General features: G+C 45.5%; 1 protein-coding gene across 2 annotated transcripts in view; it reads left to right on the top strand.

Moving 5' to 3' along the window:
* Positions 1-12993, top strand: part of LOC146831577 (cytidine monophosphate-N-acetylneuraminic acid hydroxylase-like) — a 567547-nt gene that overhangs the window by 369187 nt on the left and 185367 nt on the right. For both annotated transcript variants that reach the window (XM_085605926.1, XM_085605925.1), the window contains one exon: positions 4942-5077. In XM_085605926.1, coding sequence (XP_085462052.1) covers positions 4942-5077 — 136 coding nt within the window. The remainder of the gene's footprint in view (positions 1-4941; positions 5078-12993) is intronic.

Genomic DNA, 12993 nt, shown 5'->3' with positions numbered 1-12993 from the left:
CCATGTCCACCACCACATCCACCACCACTACCACCATGTCCACCACCACACCCACCACCACCACCAGTACCACCACCACGTCCACCACCACCACGTCCACCACCACCACGTCCACCTCCACCACATCCACCACCACCACATCCACCACCACCCCCACGTCCTCCACCACCTCCACCACCATCACCTCCACCATCACCACCATGTCCACCACCACCACATCCACCACCACCATGTCCACCACCACCACGTCCACCACCACCACATCCACTACCACCCCTACCAGCACCATCACCACATCCACCACAACCACCACGTCCACCACCAGCACCACATCCACCACAATGCCCACCGCCACCATGTCCACCACCACACATCCACCAGCACCGCCATGTCCACCACCACCACCACATCCACCATCACCATGTCCACCACCACCATGTCCACCACCACCACGTCCACCACCACCACCATTTCCACCACCACCATTATGTCCACCACCACGTCTACCACCACCACATCCACCACCACCATGTCCACCACCACGTCTACCACATCCACCAACACCATGTCCACCACCACGTCCACCACCAGCACCACCACCATGTCCACCATCACCACTTCCACAACCACCATCACCACATCCACCACATCCACCACCACCACGTCCACCACCACCACATCCACCACCATGTCCAGCACCACCATGTCCACCACCACCAAGTCTACCACCACATCCACCAACACTTCCACCACCACCATCACCACCACCACATCCACCACCTCACCCACCACCACCCCATCCACCACCACCATGTCGACCACCACCACATCCACCACCACGTCCACCACCACCAGGTCCACTACCACCAGGTACACCACCACCACCACGTCCACCACCACCACGTCCACCACCACCACATCCATTTCCACCAGAACATCCACCACCATCACCACCATGTCCACCACCATGTCCAGCACCACCATGTCCACCACCAAATCTACCACCAACACATCCACCACCATGTCTACCACCATGCCCACCACCACCACATCCACCACCACATCCACCACCACATCCACCACAACCACATCCACCACCACCATGTCCATCACCACATCCACCACCATGTCCACCACCATGTCCACCACCATGTCCACCACCACCACATCCACCACCACCATGTCCACCACCACTTCCACTATCACCAACCCACCACCACATCCACCACCACCACGTCCACCACCACATCCACCACCAAAACCCTGTCCACCACCACCACGTCCACCACTGTGTTCACCACCACCATGTCCACCACATCCAGCACTATGTCTACCACCACTTCCACCAACACCACATCCACCACCACCAATACCACCATTACACCACCAGCAAGTCCACCACCACGTCCACCACCACATCCACCACCACATCCACCACCATGTCCACCACCACATCCACTACCACCACGTCCACCACCATGTCCACCACCACATCGACAACCACCACCATGTCCACCACCACTACGTCCACCACCACTACGTCCTCCACCACCACCATGTCCACCACCAACACGTCCACCACGTCCACCATCACATCCAGCACCACATCCACCACCACCACGTCCACCACCACATCCACCACCAACACCATGTCCACCACGTCCACCACTGTGTCCACCACCACCATGTCCACCACCACCACATCCAGCACTATGTCCACCACCACTTCCACCAACACCACGTCCACCACCACCGCTACCACCATGTCCACCAGCAAGTCCACCACCACGTCCACCACCACGTCCACCACCACATCCACCACCATGTCCACCATCACGTCCACCACCACCACATCCACCACCATGTCCACCACCACATCGACAACCACCACCATGTCCACCACCACTACGTCCACCACCACTATGTCCTCCACCACCACCATGTCCACCACCAACATGTCCACCATGTCCACCACCACATCCAGCACCACATCCACCACCACCACATCCACCACCACGTCCACCACCACCATGTCCACCACCACCAAGTCTACCACCACCTCCACCAACACTTCCACCACCACCATCACCACCACCACATACACCACCACATCCACCACCACCCCATCCACCACCACCATGTCCACCACCACCACGTCCACCACCACGTCCACCTCCACCAGGTCCACCACCACCAGGTCCAATACGACCACCACCACCATGTCCACCACCACCACATCCATTACCACCAGAACATCCACCACCATCACCACCATGTCCACCACCATGTCCAGCACCACCATGTCCACCACCAAATCTACCACCACCACATCCACCACCATGTCTACCACCATGCCCACCACCACCACATCCACCACCACATCCACCACCACATCTACCACCACCACATCCACCACCACCATGTCCATCACCACATCCACCACCATGTCCACCACTATGTCCACCACCATGTCCACCACCACCACATCCACCGCCACCATGTCCACCACCACTTCCACCACCACCAACCCACCACCACATCCACCACCACCATGTCCACCACCACATCCACCACCAACACCATGTCCACCACCACCACGTCCACCACTGTGTCCACCACCACCATGTCTACCACCACCACATCCAGCACTATGTCCACCACCCCTTCCACCAACACCACGTCCACCACCACCACTACCACCATGTCCACCAGCAAGTCTACCACCACATCCACCACCATGTCCACCACCACATCCACCACCACCACGTCCACCACCATGTCCACCACCACATCGACAACCTCTACCATGTCCACCACCATTACGTCCACCACCACTACGTCCTCCACCACCACCATGTCCACCACCAACACGTCCACCACGTCCACCACCACATCCAGCACCACATCCACCACCACCACGTCCACCACCACTGCATCCACCACCACCACCACATCCACCACCACCACGTCCACCACCACTATGACCTCCACCACCATCATTTCCACCACCACCACGTCCACCACGTCCACCCCCACAACCAGCACCACATCCACCACCACTACATCTACCACATCCACCACCACGTCCACCACCATGTCCACCATGTCCACCACCACCACTTCCATCACCACAACCATGTCCACCACCACCACATCCACCACCACCTCCACCACTAGATCTACCACCACTACCACGTCCACCACCACCACCACCCATCACAGGTAAAGTGGCACTGGAGGGCAGTGGTAATAGGAATGTCAACCCCGGCTGTACATGGGACATTTAAGGATGCATTGTGTGTGAGAAGATGGTAATAGGGGCTAGAAGTATTACACCTGACCCAAGATACATTTTGAAGAGGTGCAATGTCACAGGGGCTCCTGTAAAAGCACTCGCAGCATCTCTACCTCACAGTGGCATACCTGCACAAGCCACTCACTCAAAACATGCATTGGCATAGCCAATAGGTCTTGCCTTTTGGACCTTGTAAGTGTTTAGCCATGCAACACTTGATGTTGTTGCACCAAGGATATTGTGCTGGATAACTAAACACTTATAAGGTCCCAAAGGCGAGACCTATTGGCTATGTCAATGCTTGCTCTCTAAGGGAATAAGTGCTTATTTTGAGTCTTGTAGCATTTGTCATAAAAAGAGTTCAGTTTATCATCCCGAAACCAACTGCACCATTGAAAGATTTAACAAAACCTTGCAAGAAAGTATTCAGTTGGCGAAGATAAATTCTCTTCATTGGATGTTAGAACTACAATGAAGAATTAAGGCATATCTCCTATCTCTTGATTCTCCTTTTGAACTATTTAAAGAAAGATTTCCTAATACCATTTAATGTCCTGGATGGATGGGTTGGGACAAAGTAGTGAAATTTAATGGAACTGGAGGTTGGAGAGATCGGGGGAAGATGATTCAGTTCAACGCAAGAAAAATTTGGATGTGAGGAAAAATGTAAAGGATGTCAAAATTGGTGTCTGGGTTAAAATAGGAGCACCTGTTGGTTCTACAATGTATTCAAAGTTTACAAAAGCCCAAAGAGTCATCAAGTTATTACATAATGCTGTTTACAACAGCAAAAGGAAGGATCTGGAACAAAAGTAGAGTTGTCCTTCTTGACTCCCAGAAATACAATAGTCAAAATGCAGATGTGAAGTGCAACCAGAAGGAAAGAAATAACTTGCCCATGAGCAAAGGCATGATCACTAGAGTGAGTCAAAAGAAGTGTTACTATTTGGTATATCGCCATGACTATGTTACAAACTAAACAGAGCATGTGTACTTTTATCTTTATGTTAAGATGTAGGACTGATCCACGTAAATTCTTCTGGGTTAAATTTTATAGAGCTATTATACTTAAGATATAAATTACTGAGATGTTATATTGATGTTGTAGGAAGAAAGGAGTGTGATGTCTCTATAATGTAAGTTTCATTATGAAACATGATATTTGAATGTGATTGTATGGAATGTTAGCAGGGGTAGTTCTTTGTCAATTGCTTCAGGGCAGTTGATGGGTGAGATGTTCTCTAATAAAGCTGAATTCATACCTCTCAGTCAGCCGTATCTGCAGTTTATTCTTGAGTTTCACAACATCTTTATTACCACTAAGACCTAATCCCAGCATCTGTTGCTTATGCTTAATGTAAATAATCACTTGAAATGGTTAGTCGCTCCCTTACACTATTCAAATACCAATTATGTTTGTAACCCTGGGTCATTAATTATCAGTTGTAGTTGGGTATTTGTAGATTTTGCACAGCTGCCGTGGAATTGATGCACTTATTTATTTATTTCTAACTTTTAACTTTCTTATAATTTTGTTTCCCATTAAATCTATATTGGACCTATTGTAAAGAGGGTTACAACTTTAACACAAAATAGCTCAATAACATAACTGCAAAATGTGTGATTGGTGTGCTTTTGATTTTCAGAGACCTGGAAGGCCCAATTTGTGAAAGCTGAAAGGAAGAAAACACTGAATTCAAAGGCACAACTTGTAAAGGACCTGAGCCCCCGCATCTACTGCCCCTTCGCTGGCTACTTTGTTGAGGCCCACCCTTCAGACAAGTACTGACTCTTTCTGTCAAAGTATTACACATTTCACACACAGACCACCATTTAGACCTTGTTGGTGACATAAGCTCCACCCTGTTGTAAAAACTGCCACAGCGTACCATTCTCCTCCATGGCTGTCATTGATTTTTTGACTCAAATAAGGGAGTTGGCAGAATATAGAGGGTGAATGATGGGGTGGTGGACATCAGAATGATGGTATACTGACCACATTGGTGCCCTTTTATGCATTGGTGTCCTGAATAGCTGTGTGGTGAAACCCAACTATGCAGACACCACATTGTAGCTGCATGCCCATGGGTAGTTGAGCGCTTTATAAAATCTTATAAACATAAACATAAACATGCCGTGATACGACCCGCGGAAACCACAAGATTCCCCCATGCTGCCAAGTATGTATGTCAATGCAGGCACATCCCATAGATTCCTCACGGTGATCAACTACTGTAATCCTTAGAATAATCTCCTCTGGGAGCACAAATACCCACTATTAAAAGAGGATTCCAGCTTGAATGTGTGCAGTAACAGTTTGGGACTAGCCAGGGGTTAATGCCCCAGGTTCTGTCAGCCTTGAAGACAGGAACAAGCTACTTCCAGCCCATTCCTGGCTTACACTATCACCTCCCAAATGTCATTCCCTCACTCCTCGTAGGCATGTAACAAATGGATTATGAATAACAGCACCCCATTTGGACATGGCTGAATGATTGTTGGGCTACTGGTGGAACTGGAAGCAAAAATGCCACCAACTGACTGGCAGTATCTCCTTCTTTAATCTGCTGTGCAATTGTGGGCCTGAATGTGGGCAGTGGGATTTTGGTTCAACAATCACTAAATGGAGGCCATGACGAAGGAGGCAACAGGGATATATTTTGTGTTTATTTCTTTATTAATGCAATTTTACACACCAGTCGAACTACTCCGCCCTCCAAGGCAATTGTTAAAGGTTTTTCTGTACAGTAGACAGGCAATTAAACTCATTTACATGTCTGTTGGATAGTGGTGCTGAACCACATTTTCACAGTAGCTGTTCTAAATAACAATCTATAATCCTATAATCACAGCTATATTGTGAAGCTGCAGTGCTGTGCACAATGTGTAACTTCAGGAGGGGCGTTTGTGGTGTTCCAGCTCCCATTACGTGCTTGGTAATTGAGTCCAGGGAATCCCAATTGGCAAGGGAGTTTTAAATTTCAACTGTCATTAGCAGCATTTAAATTTAGACCAAACTATCATACCCCTCCTACACCCATACCAGCACATAGCAGGACAGGGAACACAAAGGCAACAACACAAATTAGGACCTGATAGCTCTAATGTTCCAAAGGAATAGCTAACTATCACCTGCTTCTCATATTGGTTGTGACTCACAAAAAATGGGCAAATCTGCAGTCTCTGATTTGCACCCTCACGTGGATCTAGATTCACTCATTTTTGCAATTTACAAAAGTGTACCAGGTTTATAGATGTTGCTCATACTGTCTGGTTGCATTTCAAAACAAATGACAAATGTAACTGCTATGGCGTGCTCCTTATTGGGGGGGGGGAGAGAATGAGGGAGCTTATATGTAGCCATAAATTAAGTTGTTGTTGAAATTACTAAATTAAATATTTTTTTAAAAGTCACCAGGTTATGCCTGGAAACCTTCCCAATTCCCAGGTTTTAAGGTGCACTCCTCGAAAACACTTGTGAATTCTATTTGTGCACACACAAATGTACAAACACATATTTTCAAATGCAAAAAAGAAGAGGAAGCCCAAATAAACTTACTAAATATTTTCTTTCTTTTTCACATGAAAATTATTTTCCTCTCCAAAGAACCCCTTTGCATACATTTCCACCAATTGTTTGTGTGTTCTATTGCAACTCCAACCCCAGAAAGGTATTTACCACTGCCCCTCGAAGGTAGGATGGAGCCTGATGAACATCATCAAACATGCATGTTTGTGACTATTTAGAAACTGACTGGGCTTATTTGCCCAGTAACGCAAACTCGCTGGCAGTGGTGGAGGCAAGAATGGTGCCATCTGATTGTGGCTATACATGTCTCTGCATTGCAGTTGGTGGTGATTAATCTATTTTTTGTATAATATGCAATGCACATACCTCAATCCTCAATACTTTAGCTACTTCTAGAGTGATGTGATACTTTCCTCTTTAAGACTCCACAACCTTCTCGCTTCCCAACTCCTTCAGCTGCCCACCTCCTTCTCATTGAATCGTCTCTTGGACCCATATTTACTAAACGTCAAGCAAATAACACAGGTGAAATCTGAAACAAAACACTGAGAATGGAAAAGAAGATTGCAGCGCCGTGATAAAAAATGGTTTTGAGCAATACTAACCACTGAGGCATTAATTTTGTGCATAAAATTTGTACAGACTCCAGTCCGAAATCCTAAACATTGGTCAACTGTTAGAGGGTCAGTTGCACAAAGTGTGTAATTTTGCAGAAATTACACGTTACGCATAATAATATCATGACATATTTCATATGCATCTGTTTTGAAACCGGTTTCATTTGGTACTAGGATTTCACACGGATACAGATACTGCTGTTTTTGTAGATCTGGCTTTGTGTGAATTTCTATGGGTGTGTGGGAAAGGTCTATGAGGATTTGACCAAATGAGTATTTAAGAATAAACACCCCAGCTTACATATTTTGTCCTTTTGAAATCCTAATTGCTTCACTTTAGGCGAATGGACATTTGCCACCATTTTCTGAAGAAGCAATAACTAAAATAGAACACACAAGTTATGCATCATCAACTATAAAGTACTTTAGATGGAGTCAATGATGAGAGTTTGTGAGTAGTTTAAAGGGTTTTATTTTATAATTAAAGATAGAGGTTTCCCTGAGTTTTTATTCATTAGTTAAATATGAATCAGGTTACAGAACTGATAGTAGAAAAAAATTGTTAGTGCAGATCATAATATAATAAACATACAGTGTGTTCCATTAAGCAAAAAATCTGTATTCTAAGAGTTGGGGCACACATAATGTCACTCAGAACCCATGAAGAGTTCAGAAATAAAGGCAAGAGTGAGATCAGCATGAAGCTAATTAATCAATCATTGATAATTACAGAGTTTCCCATAAAGAGAAAATGAAGCATAGAACAAATAAACCTTGGTAAAGCCAATTAGTCAAAACATAAAGCTTGGGGTGTTAATAAAAGTCAAAAGGACACACAGCCAATCGTTCTTCACTGCAGCTCTGCATCCCTTGTCCAGATGAATCTTTTCTTGTTCTAGAGGAATCACTCTTCTCCCCTGTTCTCTTCTGAATCAAAGTCTGCACAGCATCACCTTTCCGTCCCTTTCCATCTTAGGTCTGCAAGTCAGTCTCCCCTCTAGTTCTGGTTCTGAAGCGCCTTATCTAGGAACGCGTTTATAAATATGCAAATGTTGAACAAAATATGGCATGTTTCTTCATCTCCTCCAATGGAAATCTAGCATTCTCCAAAAGGCACATCTCCTCCTTCCTCCTGTTCACACGCCATTTATCAGGCGCTGGCTATCGCTTTGTCCTCACAGCACATTTGAAACTTATTTAAAATGACTTCATTTCCTAACCGTGTAATTGTGACTAGACACATTAAATTAGCTGCAAGAGAAAATTATTATTTAAACGGGAAAAATTAGAACATATTGTGGCAATGCATTTTGAAATGCGTGTCATTATATTTCTGTAGTAAATAAATGAAGCTTTAAGTCAGTTTGTGAATAGAGCTCTTGTTTAAAATAACATTCTACCAGCAACTAACATGATATCAGTAATGAGGTCATTCTGAGCGTCTCTATTTCACAGCACATTTCAACAAAATGTCCAGTTAAGTTAATAGAAACTATACACTACAATTGCACACGTGTTTAATCATTATTGTAAGTGAAGAAAACACATTATATAATTAAAACAAAATCTAAACTAGTTCCATTAACTATGACCTTTACTTGCCCATGTTTTTACCATGATTTATTACAGGGAAAAGCATCTGACAAAAGGCCTTTGAAACCTCATGTTTTCATAGCTTTACCAAATGTCTCTGTGTCATTTTTAAGAGTCCAAGGCAGATTGTCATTTTAATTTATTATGCTTGTTGAATTTTATTTTTTGATAGTCTTTCCTACAGGTGTTTGCGCTATTCACAGCCCTTACCAGCCATTTGCATAGATAACATGGGGTACTGCTCCGAAAAGCCATTTTCATTTATGAGTCAGGTTTCTAATGCAAAATGAACTTTTCGTCCCACGCTAAATAATAATAAATAAGGGCCTTAGTTGCTATGGTGAGGGTTTGAGAGATTTCAGTCTGTCCCCCTCCATATTTTACTGACCAAACTGTCCCTCTGGCTCTAGTTAAGATGATGAGGTGCATGCTGGAGGGAGGCAAAGAGTTTGGTGATCACTTTGGGGTCCTGTCAACAGCCACCCCTCCACATCTCACAGTGCACTACAGGAATCTCCCACCCCCACATATGCAGATGCACCATAAGGGCTTCCACCCGAATCCCTGATTCTGCTGCATCAGGACTGCCTGTTCTTATCACCCCCATGCGGTGAGTGAATAAAGCTTGAATTCAGGGAGTGAGTGGGCACTGAGTGAGTGCAGAGGTAAGAATAAATGTGGCATGATTGAGTGAGTTATGAGTTGCCCTTTCAGAGGGTGAGAAGAGCCAGCAGTGGAAAGAGTGCTGAATTTGAGCAGTGATTACTGTGGCTTAAATTGAATGAGTGATGCATGTATCAGAGAGGAACATAGTAGGAAAAGAGTGAGTGCAGCATGCATCAGTGTGAATGTGGTGGGAGGGAATGCTGTGTGCAGCAGAGGTGAATGGGGCGTATACAGTGAGTGAGATGTGCAGTAGGGGCAAATGTGGCCTAAAGTGCATGAAAGGTAAATGCAGCATTGACAAATGTAGTGTAAAGGGTGTTATTGCGGTATGGGTGGAGTTTGCTGTGCGGTGAGTGTGACATGCAGCAGTGGTGAGTATTGCATAAAGGAAGTTAATGAGGTGTGCAGGATGGTGAATGTGGCATAAAGAATGTGAGAGGGTTTTAAAGCATGTAGTAGGGCAGTTGGGTGAGTGTGCATCTACCAGGGATAAAAGAGACATCAATGGGGTGAGAGAGGCAGACAACCTGGGTGGCATAAAGGGAGTGAGAGAGGCATATAGGGGTAGGGAGTAGAGGGTGTAAGTAAGAGGTGTGACATGCCACATTCGAGGTAGAGAGAGGATAGAGAAGCAGAAAGATGATGAGAAAGCAAAGAAAGAGATGGATAAGCTGAGACAGAGTGTGGAGAAGCAGAGGGAGAGGATGAAGAGAAGGAGAGTGAGAGAAAGGATGGAGAGGTGAAGAGGGAGAGAAGATGGGGAGATGGAGAAGAGGATGGCAAGGCAATAAGTAGGATGACACAGATATAGGAAGGAGGGTGAGGTGGAGAGACAGAGGAGTGCAAGTGGAAGAGGAGTGTGAGTTGGGGAGAAGGGTGTAAGGCGGAGGAAAAGTGAGCAAGAGAAAGGTGAGGTACAGAGGTCAAGTAGAGGTGAGGCAGGTAGAGGAGGAGTATGAATTGTAGGGGCACAGGTTAGGCAGAGAGAGAGGAGGGAGGGTGCGACAACAAGGGGGGTGAAGCAGACCGAGGGGAGATGATAATGTGGAGAGAGGGAGGGTGAGATGCAGAGCAAGGAGGAGAGGGAGGAAGTTATGAGGGAGGAGTTTGAAAGAAATGGACAGGATTGTAAGGCTAAGAGGGAGGGAAGGTGAGGCTGAAAGGGGATGATGAGGCACAGACAGGAGGGTGAAGCAGAGAGAAAGGATAGAGTGAGGTGAATGGAGATATGGGAATGGGGTGAAGAGAGAGAGGAGTGTGAGGAAGAGAAAGAGAGAAAGAGGCATGGTCGAGAAAAGGGAAGGGCATAGAAGAGGGCAAGGTGTAGCGGTAGATGGGGAGAGATCGAGAGGGTTGAGTATGTGATGAAGAGAGGGATGAGGGCAAAGCAGTGACAGAGGATAGGCAGAGTTGTGAGGGTGAGCCAGAAAGATGCTGGTTAAGCAGAGTGAGGGAGGAGGGTGTAGGGTCCTCTGCAGCCTGGGTTCCAACCAATGACTACACCACACACAAAGTTAAGTATTACACGTCTTTATTCATGTGGTTATAACTGCGAACTCCACATTCTAAACCATGCTTCATTGTATTAGCTTATGTCACATCTCTACGGAGTCCATCAGGTACCAAAAGGGTTCCATCATTGCTAACTTGCAAGACACTACATCTCCTCTGTTCAATAAAATATACTTTGTTTAAACAAAATATATACACTTGCACAGTTAGATCTCTTCAATCAATCTTTTGGTACTTTATTTGTTCAACCTGATCCTGTCATTGGAAACTAGGAACTGTCACCATCAATTTCTAGATCTGTGTTACTGTGGAGAGGCAACCGCAGTCACTAATGCTTCAGAACCAGTGTCTCTTTCAACATGTAGATCTGATGAACAATGAGTTAAATGCCAAAAATTAGAAGAGAGGCCTGTAATAGACTTCCTAGGGAGCTGGACAGTCAGCATCTCTCCCTTGGTAGACACCACGTGAAAGAGGTCTGCATCAAATGGAGCATCAGATTTTCTTTTCCGTATCTGGCGGGTAAGCACTCGATCTCCTTTCTAAATGATGTTGTTCTTTGCATGCTGTCTTTTGTTAGCATACGTTTTCATCGTTTGCTTGTGAACCAAGTCCTTCCAACGAGTTGCTTTCTTGTTTTTCTCTCTCTGGTTAGTCCACTGAGGTATCTTGGTTGTCACTGGTCTTCCGAACATCAATGTTGCAGGACTTTGACCTGTGGTCAGGTGAGGTGTTGTACAATAAGCTCCCAGGGTAGAGTTTAACACAGTTTTAAATCAAGCTTCTCAAGAGTAGAACATTGCACTGCTTTCTTTAGGGTACTAATAAAGCGATCAACAAGTCTGTCGGCCTGCGGCTACAGAGGTGTGCTCTTCTGAAGCTTCATATTCAGTTGCGCTAAGAAATCTTTGAACTCTTGACTATTATAGGCAGTTAGATGTCAATATGGCAGGAACATCCCATGTCACAAAGATGCCATCTAGCCTCTCAATGACTCAGTCTTGAGTGGCAGATGAGAGATCTTCAATTAATGGAATTCATGAATATTCATCTACAGTCACCATCAGATGATGTCTATTGTCAAGTGGACCGAAAAAGTCAATGGCTACTCTCTACCATGCGTGCTTCAGGAGTTCTGACATGTTCAAGGTTTGTTGAGTATTTTTTGTAGAAAGGCAGTTGCATAGATGACAGACATTTAATTTCTTTTCAACTCGCTCATCGAGATACAGAAACTAGACCCGATCTCGGAGAGCTCGTTTTGTGGCAAAGATTCCACGATGTCAGTCGTGGGCCACTTCAATTGTGTTCTGTTGCAGACGCTCCAGATTCAGGATTCTCATCCCTTGGAGTATACCTCCTTCCTGAGTTATGGACAGTTCATCTTTGACAATTTTGTATTTTTTGATATTCACCATCACTGGTGAGAGGTTGAGGGTTTTGGTTCCATGACTGATGTCTAATTATATCTTTCAACTTTAGCATGTCACTATCATAGCTCATGGCAGTGATAATGTGGGCTAACAAAATGACAGCTGATGTGTTTCATTTTACAATTAAATTGATACAGGCTTCAACCATCTTGGATGGAGTACCGTGACCCTGGACACACACTCCGGGAAAGTAGTCAGCTGGTTGCTGATCAATCCCTGAATGATGCACACTTTTATAATTGCACTCTTGCTATCGTAGTCCCCATTGTTCAATGCAAGGAGGCATCTTGGCCTTCGGATGTCCAAATATAGTCAGTAATGCTTGATGATCAGTTACCAGCGTAAAAG

This window comes from Triturus cristatus, chromosome 5_1 (assembly GCF_964204655.1).
Source record: "Triturus cristatus chromosome 5_1, aTriCri1.1, whole genome shotgun sequence".
NCBI lineage: Eukaryota > Metazoa > Chordata > Amphibia > Caudata > Salamandridae > Triturus > Triturus cristatus.
This window is presented reverse-complemented; position numbering and strand designations above follow the sequence as displayed.